This window comes from Microcaecilia unicolor, chromosome 3 (assembly GCF_901765095.1).
Source record: "Microcaecilia unicolor chromosome 3, aMicUni1.1, whole genome shotgun sequence".
Taxonomy (NCBI): Eukaryota; Metazoa; Chordata; class Amphibia; order Gymnophiona; family Siphonopidae; genus Microcaecilia; species Microcaecilia unicolor.
This window is the reverse complement of record NC_044033.1, coordinates 316,977,005-316,993,611: the sequence shown is the minus strand read 5'-3', so window position 1 is coordinate 316,993,611 and position 16,607 is coordinate 316,977,005. Positions and strand designations below refer to the sequence as shown.

Here is a 16,607-nt window from a genome sequence, read left to right as displayed (position 1 = left end):
AGCAGCAAGTTTTCATTTTGCACACTAGGTATACTGTATTCTGCATAGACAGGGTGAGATTACATAATTGACTGTCCCTGTGCACCCTTGTACTTGTGGATTATAGACGGGGTGAAACAGAAAAATCAAAAGACCCTGTGAACCTCTTCAAATTTTGGTTATAGGCTGGATGACACACTCTAGTGAAAAGGCTCTGTAGTCAGGCAGTTTACACCTGAGTATGATTGTTCATTTTTAATTTTGGACATAACCACTTTGGAGGGTTCTCGGTTTTTGACCCCTGTATATTATAGGAAAGACACTTTGCTTCATTATTCCAGTTTTGATGTGAAACATTTACATGACAACTTAGCAGTGGGACAGTTTTTAAGATTGAGGCATCTCTGCTCTAATGTGGAAGAGTTTAAGTCAAGATCAGAAGATCTGAGTATTTGTTTCAATAAATGTGGATATCCCATGAAAGTAGTAAGGAAGGCATTTAAAAAAGAAAGGCAGAAAAGTGTAGTTTAAGTGTGTTTAGCAAGGGTACTGGTATAAAGACCACACCTATGACCTACACCTGGAGCAAAAAGGGAAGCCACCTTGAAACAGGGTGGAAGTTTAGAATGAAAATATAGTAAGTAATGCAGGTGTTAGAGAATTAGAGTTGCCAGCTGTCATGTCTAGCACAGCTAGAGCTGGCTTTCGCCAAAACAGATACTGACAGGAAAGAGAAAAATAAAGGGCAAAGTTACAAAAAGTTAAGTTGTTACCAGGGAAAGATGTATGTTGTATTAAATACTAGTAAAAAAAAGCCCGTTTCTCAATGAAATGCAACGGGTGCTAGCAAAGTAATCACCTTCTCCCAGTAATGTTTTTAAGGGAAGTGTTAGGGGAAATGTGCTCTGATGGTAATCAATAATTTTCAGTGGTGTAAACAAATCTAATGGGGGGGGGGGGGGGGGCGGGCTGTGTGTCTGTCAGAAAGAGAGAGAGAGACAGTGACATGAAATTAACTCTGCCTAGTTCCCACACCACCAGAGCCCAGCCCTGCACATTATCACCTCCTGTTCCCAAAGTTGTTGTTGTAGGTTTTTTATTTTTTACCTCGACAGCAGGTAGGCACAGTGATGGAGCCTGGACTACTGGAAGAGGCCCAAGTTGAATACAGGTGAGGCAGAGCAACTATCAATGCCTGCACCACACGGGACAGGTTTTCTTCAGTCAGTAGCTGTGCTGCTGTAGCGACACACTCAGGTGGCTCTTCAGATGGTGGCTTGTAAAAGCGGGCTCTTTGCAGTTCCGAGTCCTCTCAGATCAGCAGTCCAGGTAGGATTTCAGCGCGAGGCGTGACGGTGGGGTAGGTGTTAAGGCAGCCAGCAGGGGGAATTATGTGGACTTGGGCTGACCCATTTGAATAGATCCATGAGACCTGCGGGGTGACGGGGGTCCCTTCAGACGGCTCAGCAGCACAATTTGGGCAGTTCTGCTTCTTCAATCAGGCGGGCTGTTCGCAGGGGCTGACCCATTTGAATAGATCCGTGAGCTCTGCAGGGTGACGGGGGTCCCTTCAGACAGCTCAGCAGCACAAATTGGGCAGTTCTGCTTCTTCAATCAGGCAGGCTCTTCGCAGGCAGCTCCTGACGGAGACGCTTCCTTGGCTTGAAGCAGCTGCGCAACAGTGTGTTCCTTTGCTGTGGCACCTTAACTGAGTCAGGCGGCTCTTTCTTCAGATCAGAAGATAGAGGGCTCTGAGGACGGGACACTGAGAGCGATCAGATCAGAAGATGGAGGGCTCCAAGGGCGGGGCACTGAGAGCGATTGCCTGTGGTTGGCCCCTTCTCCTTCTGACGTCATGTTTCCATGCAGCCTTCCCTGCCCTCGGAGGGCGGAGCGATTACGAAGCCTTCAAACACTACAGGGCCTCACTACTACACGGCTTCGCTGCCACGGAGTCAGCTTCAGAACGTTGGAGGTGCAAATTATTATGTTAGAAGGGACGTTTTCACTCAGTACCATTTCCAAATTAAAGTTGGAATATCTACCAGTCTTTTTCTTAGCAGCTCAAACACTGGACAAAGTTTTGTGACTTTTAATACCCCATAATGAGCCTTGACCCAAGCCAGCCCCCCCCCCCCCCCCCCCGCAGGTCCAGAACCTCTCTCCTTTTCCTCCAGCCATCCCCTACCCCTTGCAGGTCCAGAACCTCTCTCCCTTCTCTCCAGCCACCCTCTCTCCCCTTGCAAGTCAGAACCTCTCTCCCTTCCCTTCGGCCTCCGCCCCCCCCCAACAGCTATAGCCCACTCTCTCCCAGACCCCCTTCTCCTGCCCCACAGGTCTAGCCTTACTTCTTCCTTTTCCCTGCCTCACCCCCACTGCGGTGCTTCCAGTTTAAATTAGGGGCGCCAGTTGGCAGTGATTTATACAGGTCTGCTCTAAGGTCTTCCCTCTGCTGCAATCCGCACTCTCCAATGCAACTTCCTGTTTCTAAGAGGGCAGATCTTGGCAGAAATCAGGCCCTGGAGCAGGCCTCTGTGAATCGCTGCTGCCCAGTACCCTTAAAGTAGACGCATTGCGGAAGGGGCGAGGGAAGTAAAAAGAAGGTGCACTTCAGCCACACCCACGATCCCTGCATATATGACATCCGTCTACCTAAGAACGCTTTACTGTACAGTTCGAACTATTTACTGAATAATACCTGGTGCACTCATACACCACTGATCCCAATCAACATTAATAGGACAAGATATTCCATGCCTCTGGTTACCAAAGACCCTACTGACATTCCAGACTTTATCCCATATGCTATACATCCATTACCTCTGGGCATGAGAAAAGAGACTTTACATCAAATGCTGAACTTTACAGGACTCCACGCCTATACTGATCACCTTAAGACAACCTCCAAAGAAGTGAATTATGCCATCACTTATCAAAATAGACAGATCTGATAAACCATTGAAAATTTACTACAAGATGCTCATGTCTCTGTATGGAAACTTTTATTTGGATATTCACGTACTACTGCTCAGGTCTTTAATGTTCTTATTCACTCTATCATTATTTTAACTGTTGTACAAATTTTGCTATACTGTCATGATTTTCCTGTGCTGTAAAATAAAACATATGCACATCTCCTTGCAGTGCAGGTAGTTACACAAGTTTTTCCAGTATCAACCTCTGAAATCAGGTTAATTTAGCCTGCTAACTTTGATTTTTCTACTGCATTGAACACTGGGGGGTCAGCTGTAGTATATTGTTGCTTCTCACATTATCATACCCTTACTCATGGCATCCAGGTACCTTTAGGCCTAAACCTCCTTAGAAATTCCTGCATCCCTTATGCACTGTTCATTCTCTCTAAGGCAGACTGGGTGTCCCCGTTCAGTAGCGGCTGCCCTACCTAACACACGAGGTTTGGACTAGTGATGGGACTTGCTTATTTCCGTAGCTATAGAGACAATACTGTGCAGGACAGGGGACCTGCTGAAACTAGCAGGATAGGTACTGTTGGAGGTAATAACAGGCATAAACGAACGGCAAGCTGGCCACTACTGTGTATACAGCAGCTGCAGGCAGGGTCAGACTGACCATTTGGGCAATCAGGCAGTGCCTGAGGGCCCATAGCAGTTGGGGGTGGGGGGGGGGGGGGGTGGGGGGTGGGCAGCGCTTCCCACCCGTGTTCATCTCTCACTCTGCTTCCCTTCCATCTTCGGGTCTGGCACTACTCGTCTCGCTCAACTCCCCCTCCCCAGTATCACCTCCTGTGTCAGACCCCCCCACCATTTAAACCTGCATTTTTGTAACAGTAAAGCAGCAGCGGCAGAGATTCCCTTCAGCTGTCTGCTGCCGAGCTCACGGCCTACTCTCTACTCATCCCACCCTCTTCTGACGCATCTTCCTACTTCCGCAAGGGAAGGACGCAGCAGAGAGCAGGCCGTAAGCTCGGTGGCAGGCAGTTGAAAAGAAGACATACAGGAGCAGTAGGGAAGGAGGAAACAGAGAGGTAAATGCAAGGAGGGAAGAAGGGAGGGAAGAATGATGGAGACATGTTGGATCTGGGGGCAGAGGAGAAGGAGGGAGATAGATGTTAGACACATGGAGTGAGGTAAGGGAAGGAAGGGAAGAGAAATGGATAAACATTGGACCCGGAGACAGTGCGGAAAGAGGGAAGAGAGGTTATACGCGTGGAGGAATTGAAGACAGAGAGATGGAAACATTGGACCTAGGGGTGGAAGGGAAGGAGATGGAAACATTTTGGATCTAGGGGGTGGAGGGGAAGGCGTAAGGGAAGACAGATGCAGAGATATTGGACCCAGATGCATGCATGGGGAACGAGGAAACAGAGGGAGATAAGGAACAGAGATGGAGAGTTGTTGGATGTGGGGGTGGGGTGGAGGGGGAGAGGGGGAAATATGTTGATCCCAGGAAAGGAAGGGAGGGAGACAAACAGATATTGAACCTGGGAGGAGAAGAGAGAGATGGTGGACCATGGGTGGGGACTGTGGTGGAGTGGAAGGGAAATCAGACTACAAGGCTGCAGGAGGAGGGGCAATATTGAGAATGTTGGAACCATACGGGAGAGGGCATTTGGGGGCATTTGGAGGAGAGGCCTAGTGGTTAGGGTGGTGGACTTTGGTCCTGAGGAACTGAGTTTGATTCCCACTTCAGGCACAGGCAGCTCCTTGTGACTCTGGGCAAGTCACTTAACCCTCCATTGCCCCATGTAAGCCGCATTGACCCTGCCATGAGTGGGAATGTGCGGGGTACAAATGTAACAAAAATAAAAAAATTAAAAAAAAATGAATAGGAGGAGGATAGTGAGTAAAGAGGATAAAAATGTGGTATTGGGGAGTAGATGAAAGACAGAATGGAACAGGAGGCTGTGTAAGGGGTGAGACCAGAAATGGGAGAGCTATGGAGTGACAGAAGATGGAAAGATGATAGGTAGGTGAAAGGAAACAGGAGATGGAGAACAAGCGCACACGGTTGATGTGAACGAGTGTGCTGGGGTTGAGACTGTTGAGGTGGGCGAGAGTTCTCGCTCCACAAAACTCTTTTCAGCTTGATATAAGCTCCAACACGGGTCATGTCATCCATATGTGAAAATTATAGGCCTGCCTGTCCTTGAAGAATAAGTTTTATTTTGAAGTTATTAACTGGAATATGTTAGCTTTAGAAAAAGTGCATTGCAAATGGCTTTGTATAATATTCATGCATTTGTTATTATTTCTTCAGTGCTGCGATACATACTGTTTGACTTCTTGGGGTTCCCAATTCTATTTTTCTCTTCATATTTCTATTTGTAATTTGTGATCCCTTGTTCTGTATTTGATAAGGGTCTGTCTGTGTTTTAGATATGACTGAGGTGTGGGGTATTCTGTATATAGTTTCTGTGTTGAACTAGATAGCAGGGTTCACTTGTTCTGTTTTGCCTGTAGTTGGTACATTGGTGTCTTAGGGCCCAGTGTAATAGTTGTAGCACTGCCTATTCATAGGTAGGGTTCTTGCTGTTTAATCCAGTGCTATGTCATATGACATGTTTGGTACATTCATATTGTTAGGATTTTTTCAGGTTTTGAATTTGTTTTGTATTTCACAGTGTACCTGGAAGTGGAGATATTTATGTTGCTACTCCACAGATGAATGAGAATCAGATTTTTTTTGTATGGTGACTTCCATCGGGAAGTTTCCTAGTTCTGATCTGCATCTGTTGTTGGGGAGAGGTTGAATTTTTGTGGATGCAGAGCACAAGTACATTTAACTCCTATCAACTGCTATACTGTGTCAGACCAAAGGTCCATGAGGATCATATATGCAGTGTGTCACATATTTGAGCATTGTCCTTCAGGTGTGTCCAAATGATAAAAGACTGAGCCTCAGCAGCATTTAGAAAGCAAAACAACATGCAGGTCATTCCAATTGTATACCCTGGATGCGGATGCACAATTAGCAGGATTTAATTATTTTGTATATTTCTACATCAGGTTTTTGTCTAAAGTGTGTTTTAGAAATATTATGACAGATGCAGAGCCAGTAAGCTGTCGGATGGGACGTTGGACCAAGGTATGACCCTTTCTGCCTGGGGGCCCAGATCCCCATCAGTCCACCTATGGTTGCAGGTGTGAAAACTGCATTGATAGGTACCACAGGAGTTTACTTCCATTTTTTCCCATGCACACTTAAAACATTAAAAAAAAAAAAAAAGGTGTGGGAGATGTCAACATGACAAGGCCCAATCTGAAAGTTAGCCCAAGGATTCAGGGCCTACACAGAGGATTAGCCAAAAGCCTCTGGGAGATATGACAGACAGCTGTGAAACACCCCTCCCCCCCAACCGTCACAGGCACCGGATGGTGAGCCCTTGGACCACAGCGGCAGACAAGTCCCCTAGGCTGGCACACGGCAGGAGTCAGGGCAAAAACCCAAGGCAGGACTGGGCAAGCTAGGGCAAGGCAAGGCAGACAAGACAGGAACCGGATCCAGACAAGGCAAGGAATAGCAAAGCCAGTGGGGCTAGATCTTGAACCCAGATAGGACAAGGCTAGACAAGGAACTGGGTTAAAACTGGATCCAGATAGGTATGGACAAGACAATCAACAAGACAAAGCAAAGCGAGGCAAGAAGACAAGTGAGGCAAGAAAGGACTAGTTGGGGCAGGAACAAGAGGCTGGAGCTGGGCAACAGAGGGCAGAATTGGAGCTGCATCAGGATCAGGAACAGAGCTGGAACTGAAACACAGCAGGAACATGAGACCAGGAAGACCTTGCAAGGCTGAAGACCACGTTGCAAAGCCACTGATGGAGGACAGGCACTGTTCTTAAGTATCCGCAAGGCCGGCAGAGGGTCTCCACAGGTGTCCTGGAACTTCCATGTGCTGCCCCTAAAGGCAGCTGTTTGGCAGGCATGTGCATTATACAGCTAACATCTGCAAACACAGAGTTCAAGGAGTGCTGCAGGACACTGGTGGTCCACCAAACCAGACTACCCGGCGCGAGCCCCAGACACCACTGGGCCCAACAAGAAACCGAAAACATGCGTCAGGCAGGAGTCACAGCCCAGGGTCTTTATCCTTGGTGATGTCTGTGTAGGTAAATAGGATGGGATTAGTTTACAAGGGTAGCCAGACAGGCTATCTTTGAGAACTGGGCCTTCAAAGGAATGCACACCTCCTTGGTAATCAGGAGACATCAAATTAAATTAAGACACAGGTGCTGGAAAAAGAGAAGATATAAACACCAAGAGGGACAAACTTACAGGGGGATGATCAGAAGCAAACGCCGGTGCTTGAGACTGTTAGCGCCATACTAGCGCCAGCGTTTGCTACCGCCCCATGATCAGAGCCCTCAAGCGCGTGAAACAACGTGCTCGAGGGCTCTAAACGCAACTAACATGCAAATGCATGCTAAAAAGGGCTAAACATATTCATCCCCAATGATCCGGGAGGAATGGTGAGCCCTATCCAGCATGCATTTGCATGCTGGCACGCCCCCATTCCCCCCAACGAGGCAAACCTGCCAGCAACAAGGGGCTGGAGGTCCAGTGGACCCTCCAGTCCCCCGACGATCCCCCCCCCCCCCAGGTTCAGGGAGGGCTGGAAATCTGGTGGGTCTCCAGCCCCCCCTAACTCCCGTCAACTTGTGAACCCAGTTCCTGGTAGCCCAGTGGGTGACCAAACCACCCCCCAAGTGACAGGGGGGCTGGAGGACTGATGGACCACCGGTCCCCCTCCCCCCGACGATCCCCCCTAGGTTCAGGGAGGGCTGGAGATCTGGTGGGTCTCCAGCCCCCCCCCCAACCCCCCAGCAAAGGGTCCCTGGTGGTACAGTGATCAATCCACCCCCCTCTCCCTACCTTGTGGCTCAGAGGAGGGAGGAAGCCTGCTTCCCTCCTCTTCCTTTGACGCCGCAAAATGGCGGCACCCAGCCCTGCCCAGTGCATCCTGAGATGCGCTGGACGGGGCTACACAGTAGTCCTGTGGACCTCCAGGCCCCGTCGCTGGGGGGAGGGGTTTTGTCACCCACTGGGCCACCAGGAACTGGGTGCACATGTTGAGGGGAGTCGGGGGGGGGGGGGCTGGAGACCCACCGAATCTCCAGCCCTCCCTGAACCTTGGGGGGGGGGGGGTGGAGGGGGATTGTCAGGGGGACCAGAGGTCCACTGGACCTCCAAAGCCCCCGTTGCTCGGGGCAGAGGTAGTTGGGGCCTGGTGGTCCCATGGACCTCCAGCCCCTGTGTTTTGACAGGTTTGGGCTTTTGACAGCCCAGACCTGTCAAACAAGTGCGGGAGGATTGTGCTGAGCACATGCTCAGGCACAATTCTCCCGCACTTCTACCCCATGATCAGAGATAATTGCATGCTTAAATTTGCATGCAATTATCTCTGATCATCGGTGCGGTAAAGCCCCACGCTGTTCCAGCGCTATTTTAGAGTGCTGTTTGGAACAGCGCGGGGCTTTTGATCATCTGCTTGTTAGGGAGGAGAGAGACACACCCACCCACATTCATACCTAGAGACATTCATGCTCAGGCAGCATTCCACACAAACCCCTCCTCAGCCCCTTACAGAAGGATAGTTCCATTCACTTAAGCACACACACAGAATTGAAAGGACAGGCAGACACCATAACACAAACAGAAGCAGCACTGAAATAACTATGTTCTAGGTGTTGTACACTTGTAAGAAGCCTATTCCTATATAAAATATCTTTTTCCAAGTCATACCTGTCTGTTGTATTATGCTGTAAACCCCACTGCTTCTGAGAAGTGGACCCGCGAGCACAAGAAAAGTACAAGACTAGAAATGAAGCGGACAGACGTTACCTATCTGTGAGAATACAAAGGCCTACTTGTCCTTGGAGAACTTTTTGTCAACAGCAAATTTAATTACCTCACTAGTTATTCCCATCTCTAGATAATTTATAAATATGATAAAAAGCAGCAGTCGCAGCCCAATTATCTACTCTTTTACACTGAGTATACAGACCACTTATCCCTACTCTCTGTTTTCTATCTTTTAACCAGTTTTTAATCCATAATAGGACATTACCTCCTATCCCATGACCCTACTGGAGGAACACCTTAGTGTTATGACAGGCTATTAGGCTACTGGGTAGCTTTTTACAATTTTCACTGTGGTAAAGCAAAATAAAAGAGTGACCAGAAGACAGGACTCTAAGAACAGTGCCATCACTGTTCTAGGTTTCCAATATACAGTGTTAATGGCCAGCTAGAACAGACTTTCCTATTGAATATCAAACCCAAACGTTTTTCAGATGGAAGTAAAAAAAAAAAAAAAGCCTAAAATAAAATCTAGTAATTTTCTAAAATCCAAGTCAAATTTTAGTTTATAATGGAAACTTCTGGGAAGGGGCATTCCCTGTTAAAAGCTATACCTCGCTGGTATAAAGTACCGAAAGGAAACAACAGTTATATGGCTATATAGAAAATACCCATTATATGGGCATGTTGAATAAATCATACAAGCAGAAATGAGTTACTGAGGAATGTTTGAAAGGTTTGCACTAAAAGCTCAGGTTACTGAAGTATTGCAATTTTGACCCTCTTAAATACTGCCTTGCCCAAAACTGGTCAGCATAAGAAAGCTGTCCTGTTAAAACAGGACTCATTTCCTCTTGCCTTTTTCTCCTCTTCATCCTCTGAGACCTTCTTAAACTCATGCTCAAAGGAGCTGGCAAGCTCATTGAACAGTCCCACTTCTTCACAGTTCTTCAAGAAACGGGTTGGTGTCGGAGTCTGATCTGTTAACAATGAAAGCAAAAAGCAATAAAAATGAATTGAAACAAGTGCTGCCTAAGATCTTAAGGCTACTGCCCAATTTCTCATGTGAAATGCAGGTTATTTCCAACTGCATCCTTCCAAATCAAAGCAAACATACAGGGTAACAAAATCCCAAGGAAATCATTTAAGACAAAAACATTCTTTTTCAAACCGGATTCAGAGAGCCCTGTTTAAGTTCACAGGAAATCCTTTGCTCCAGTTTTTCAATATAGCTCTTGCACTTATATTTGGTTGTATATACACGCTGCTAAAGAAACACAATGGTTATTGCTGCCTGTTGTAATGTTCTTTAACCATTTACCCCCTAATTCTAGCAAGTTATGCACCCAAATTTCCGATTAGCACACAGTGTTGCATGCAAAATTGTAAAATAAGGTCAGTTGCACACATAATTTAACTGATTAATTAGTGCTTTTCAATGCAAAGTCCCGGAAACCCAACAGCAGCCCTCAATGACTTCTGGGGCAGTCCCCACTGGTTTTTTTTTTTTTGCTCTTTGCCTCGCTACCCAGGCTCAGGACAGAAAAGGGACAAGGCATTTCTCAATAAACAAAAGATAATGCATTTGGAAATGCTCACAACCTTGAGGATACCCTAAAGAAATCTGAAGGTGGGCTGCTGGGGATGGATGTCACTGACACACACTGTTCAGCAGTTTCATTGCCCCACATGGCAAGATATTTAGTGGCTCTCCTTCCGCTCATCAGAATCCAAAGTAGCCCCAGCTTAGAAATTAAGACTACTGAATTAAATGTTAATTAGCCTTAACCAATTATTGGCTATAACTGTTGTTAACTTGAACTAATTGGCAGTTACACAGCTGCCTTTAGTCGGTATTTTTTATGTTGCATGCTCAAATTCCAGAGTGCAATGCCGGAGGGTGGAGGGGGCAGGCACGGACCTGGGAGAGCCATAGGCGGGGTGGGGATATGGAAGGCAATTAGACACAGGGGCTATAGAATACTAGCATTTTCGCACCTAACTGCTTAAGTTAGGCGTGAGCATTTACACCAGCTATCTGGATGGCATAAGTGTGCGTAATAATGGGAGATGGGAGTAACTAGTGAGGTAACTACATTTGGTCATGACACAAAGTTATTCAAAGATGATAAATCGCAAGAGGATTGTGAAAAATTACACAAGAGGACCTTACGAGCCTGAGCAACCAAATGGCAGAAGACGTTTAATGTTTGCAAATGCAAAGTGATGCATATGGGAAAAAGAAACTCAAACTATAGCTACGTGACCAAGAAAGGGACCCTTCCTTTAAAAGAACCTCTGGATACCATTCAGATGCCCGCCCAGGAGTGATCTGGGAATCAGACTCTTAGAAGTACTTCTATGGGGATTCCCGAGTGTACCTGTCTTGGTCTACTACGCTACTGGCTAGGCTATGGGTGGGAGCACCAAGGAATGGAGTCCTCCTGTGCTCCAAGGAAGTTTCCTCTCCCAAAGGGCTGGATAATGACAGTTCGACCGGTGCTGATTCTGATACCCTTTGATGCATCAGAACTGATACCCATTGAACAGCATAGACCTCCAGGATAGGTTGAAGAGCCAACAGGTCCAATGCTGGTGCCCTCGATAGCTCGGACATCTCCTTCAGCAGTATGGCCTGGATCCTCCCTTCAAGGTCAGCCATCGGTACAAGCTGGACTGTATCTGGTTCTCTTACAGGAATCGGGGCCAAATTGGAGGCCTGGCTCAGTTTAATGGAGGCTGACATGTCTGTTCCAGGGACCTGGAGGGGGAGTTATCCTCTCAAAGAGGAGCTTTTCAGTTATTGATAATGTTGATGCCGATGTTCCATGTACCATGCTTCAAAGAGTACAGATGCCAATGCTTCTTGGCCTCTCCCTGATGCACCCAATTGTTGTCCCTCAATGCCGATGAGGATGACGTTGAATCCTTATGTGTCCTCAGTGCAGGATCAGAGGATGCCTGATGCAGATGGACACTACTGTTGATCAAGGTTGAGGCAGGGGGAAATCTCCTCAATGCCGACGTATCCCCAGTATCTGATGCAGCTCTGATGCCTCTGATGTCAAACATCAATGGAACGAAAATATCTCTGCACGGTTGCTCTTGACTCAATGCTTCTTAATGAAAGCTGTCAACACAATTTGCAATGTTATGGTTAGTTTTGGTGTGGCTTTATGGGGCTACAGGCTTAGAAAGTTAGATCAAACTAGGCTTTGCTATACAGCTAGTCAGACTAGGCCTGAACTGTATTTTTTTTTTTTTTTTAGAGAGCAGTCTTGCACTTTTGGGTCCTCTGCTATCTGGAATGAGAGTGAGATATCTGCTTAGTCTGTAAGGAAAAGGAGAGGTAGAGGATATCTACACCTTTGAGAGTAGTAAGACCTCTATTGCCTACAACTCTGATACCCCTTGGAAGAGGAGGAGGCCAGTTTGGAACTGGGCCTGGAGTGGGTCTTAAAGGTTTCACTTCACTACTTAAAAAGTGTTGCAGCCTCCTGCACCTTAACTCTGAAAAGATTGTTTCCACAGCATGGCACGGCAGTGAGCTGTTCCTGCACATCAAATCTTTGGGCTGAGGTCCTCGGCTAGGCAAGTCTGTGGGTGCCAATACTCACGGCAGTAGCTCTTGATGCTGTATCACAGATCATATGGACCACATATTTTCTACAATCCTTCGCTTTGGTTACTAGCCTTTGAAGTTCTTCACTGGGAAATATGTACCATAAGTGAATGCCCATAAAGAACTGATAGGATTCTATGCAAGATGTGAAAATAGCATTCTGAAAAACATTTCTTGCAAAAGACTCTAGTTCACACTTCCCTACCAGGAGACAGTGAGGAGCAGGTCTTGGAGCTGTTGAGAATGGATTCAACCACCATGGAATAATAAGGAAGCTGGTGCTTCTCAAATCCAGGAGCCTTCTGAACTTTATACATAGAATCAACCTTCTGGAGGTCTCCCACATTCTTATCTGAACCTACTTCAAGACTCTGTGAATGGGCACTGTCACAGCTTCCTGGGGTGGGTCAAGGAATTGGAGGATATCGGTGTTTCTGCCTTGGGCTTCTTCTCCCTTCTCTAACTGAAATGGGATATCCTGAGACATCTCTCTCACAAAATCAATGAACAAAAAGTTCTTCAAATCGAGATTTATGGCTTTTGTGAGGTGGAGATGGATCTGAGGGAACACCTGGGTATCCCTCCTTCAAGAAGGCCTCAGCCTCTTCTTCAATGTCCTAGGAGTGCTCACTCAAAAATACTCCATAGGTGAAGTCTCTGTGTGTCTCACACTACTAACCACTGGATCCGGCCTTGGCCAGGATTATTGAGACAGAGGACTCCGAATGCAGCAGTGTGAGGGTGTCTACATTCCCTCATGTAAAGGAACTCAGAAATATGAGATAAAGGCAGTGGCCAGAAACAAAGAATCAATTTCAAACCCAATAGAAAGTTGAAAACAGGCTTGATCTGTGAACCGCAGAACGAATCTCTGAGGGAACAGTTAGGAAAGAGTAATTACCTAAGCCTTAAAGGAAGGCCCCTCCAGCTCCTCCAATAGAAATAACAGGCAGATATTCCCTTCCAATCTGGTCACAAGATACCACTTTAGGGAGGAATCTGGGTTCGGTTTGGAGTACTACCCTGTCATGGCAGAACCTGGTGTAAGGTGGATCTGCCACAAGGGCTTGAAGTTCGCCGACTCTTCTGACAGAAGTAAGTGCTATTGAGAACAGTAACTTATATGTAAGGAACTTCAGAGAACAGGAATGAAGTGGTTCAAATGGAGGTTTCATGAAAGTTGTGAGGATGACATAGATCCTATGCCACCGGAGGTGGTTTGATAGAAGGTTTGGTATGAAATAAACTTTTCATGAATCTAACTATCAAGGGATGAACAGAAATTAGTTTATCAACTAATTTGAAAAGAGCTAATGGCACTTAAGTGTACTCTGAGTGAGTTAGTTTTGAGCCTAAAATCAGAAAGACAGAGGACGTATTCCATAAGGGTAAGAAGAGAGCACGTAGCAGGATCAAGTGCTCTGGCTGTACACCAGTGGGAAAATCTTTTCCACTTGAAAAAGTAACATTTCTGAATAGATGGTTTCCTAGAGGCTAATAGTATTCTAGAGACTTCTTCTGGAAGGTTCAAAGAAATAAGTTTATGTCATCAAGAACCATGCCATCAGGGACAGAGTGTCAATCTGGATGGAGGAGGGACCCCTCCTTCTGTGTTAGGTTTGGAAAAGGATTCATCCTCAATGCTTCCTTGGACAATAACTCTAGAAAAGGGAACCAAATTTAACATAGCCAGTAGGGAGTAATTAGAATCATGGTCCCTTTGTAGTTTGAGAAAAGTTTTCCCTAGGAGAGGCAGTGGAGAAAAAGCGTATAGAAGATATATACCCCAGTGGAGTAAGAAGGCATCTGGGGCTACACAGTTGGGAGTATAGAGCCTGGAAGAAAAGCAGGGTAGCTTGTTGTTCTAAGGAAAAGCGAACAGGTCTATCGCTGGGGTTACCCACTGCTGGAATATTCAATGAGCTACCAGCATGTTGAGGGACCATTCATGAGGCTGAAGGACTGGTCAATTTGTCTCCATAACATTTTGTTTGCTGGCTAGATAAACAGCTCTTAGAGAGATGTTTTCAGAAGCTGCCCAATTTCATATCTGGATTGCTTGTCAGCAGATGTGATAAGAACCTGTTCCTCCATGTTTGCTCAGGTAATACATCACAAATTGGTTGTGCACATGAGCATTACTTGGTTGGGTATGCAGTCTTGGGAAGCTTTGAGAGCATTCCAGACTGCTCACAATTCCAGGAGATTGATATGTAGTTTCTCTTGTGGGGGGAGGGTGGACCAAGAACCCTGGGTATGGCGACCCACTGAGGTGAGCACCCAACCTACCATGGATGCCTGTGGTGAGAAATCTGTGGCATGGACGGAGCTGAAATGGAAGTCCCCGGGTGAGTTTCTGGGAAATCATCTACCACTGTACAGAATGTCATAGCTGTGGAGTAACTTATAATATGGACCTCTGAGAGGAGTGTCCACTGAGGAATTCAGAACTGGAGTCCAGCCAATGGTGTTACATGGACTGTTGACACCATGTGATCTAGGAGGCACAGCATTTGATAATCAGATACCTGGGTGGATTTGAAAACATGAGCAGAGATACATTATGTTGTTTGTTCTCGGTTAAGGAAGGAAGGATCGATCCCAAGTAGTGTCCAGGAGAGCCCCTATAAACTCCAAGGTCTCAACAGGTTGAAGATGTGATTTGGGGAAATTTATCACAAATCCGAGGAGTTCTAGGAGCCTTATGGCGGCCATAACTGAAGTCTGTGCTGTTTCTCGGGAGGTTGCCTTATTAACTAGTAGTCGAAGTAGGGGAAGACAAGTATTTACCACCTGCAGAGTGTTGCAGCTACCACTATCAGGCATATAGATGGGGGTTTCCTTTTTCCCTTAACTTTGCCATGCAGGGCAAACAGCATCGGGTGCAGTCGTTGGCAAGTGCTTGGAAGCTTTTACATGCTGCATGTTTGGTCGCATCGGCTGCTCACCCGGCCACGCTGGCCCCCACAGCAAAAGCTAAACTACAGAGATGGTAGAGGGCTCTGGCATCCTCCAGAAAGAAGACTACGGAAAACAGCATAGTTCCGACGGTGGAGACTTGATTTGGCTATAAATGTAACCAATTATATTATATATTATATTCATACTATAATTGACTGGATTCTGAGGGGTGAGGGAGTTATCCCTTATATGCTTTGTTGGTTGCATGTGTCATTACGAGCAAAACGCAAACAGATCCTTCCTCTTCCCCCCCCCCCCTTTTTTTTTTCTCTCTGGGTGTGTGCCTGAGTTGGAGTGTATATGGCTGTATGGTTGGCTCATCATGAAGGAGAAGAAGGAGCAAGCTTATGACGGTGCATTTGTCTGCTGGGTGAGGGATGCTTTGGAGGGGGTGTCTCTTATGCTTCGCTGGGTGCATGTATGGCTGCTTGTATAAGGATGTATGGTCTGGTGGTGGTGTGGTGGGTTACTTTCTCGAATTCCCATTCAGGAGGTATATACTTTCTGTCTGGTGTAGTTAGTAGGTTAAGGGAAGGGTGGGGTGTGGGTTATAGGTTGGGTTCTGGATAGGTGGTTTTTTTTTTTTAATTTTAAATATTTATTATACAACTCAAAGAGAGATAATACAGAAATTGAAAAATCTTAACATAAACGAAACAACAATATTGTCATTGACCAGAATTGAATACACCAGCTTCGTCCAAAATAATTAGGCAATTTAGATCCAAGAAAATGAAAACAGACACATATTTATACTTAGGAAATACATTTCAAAGTTATTGCTTCCCATCTCACTTTCTCCAGCCTATCATACAGTGTGCTGTTACTTAGACAATAACATCTACCTCTTCTTTAGATAGCAAACATTCTTCTAACTGCTTGGGATCAAAAAATTGAAATTGGTTAGATTGAAATAATACTCGACATACACAAGGGAATTTAAGTACAAAATTAGTACCTAAAGCCAAAGTCCTTAGGTGTAGAACCAAAAAGGCCTCAGGCCTTTCTGCGAGGCCAAAAGGCAAGGCCCGAAACTGGAAATGTTTTCCCATCACCACAAACCGCAGAAACCTTTGGTGCGGAAGCCAAATAGGAATGTGCAAGTAAGCTTCTTTCAGGTCCAGAGATGTGAGAAACTCTCCTGGCTGCACCGCCACAATGACGGAGCGCAGGGTTTCCATGTGAAAATGCCGCACTCTTAGAGACTTGTTGACTTCTTTTAAGTCGAGGATGGGCCGAAAAGACCTGCCTTTTCGCGGCACCA

The 16,607-nt window shown here is 46.2% G+C and overlaps 1 protein-coding gene across 3 annotated transcripts in view; it reads right to left on the bottom strand.

Moving 5' to 3' along the window:
* Positions 1-16,607, bottom strand: part of LOC115466814 (cyclic AMP-dependent transcription factor ATF-7) — a 430,182-nt gene that overhangs the window by 207,071 nt on the left and 206,504 nt on the right. For all 3 annotated transcript variants that reach the window (XM_030198351.1, XM_030198350.1, XM_030198349.1), the window contains one exon: positions 9,619-9,740. In XM_030198351.1, the coding sequence (XP_030054211.1) occupies positions 9,619-9,740 (122 nt within the window). The remainder of the gene's footprint in view (positions 1-9,618; positions 9,741-16,607) is intronic.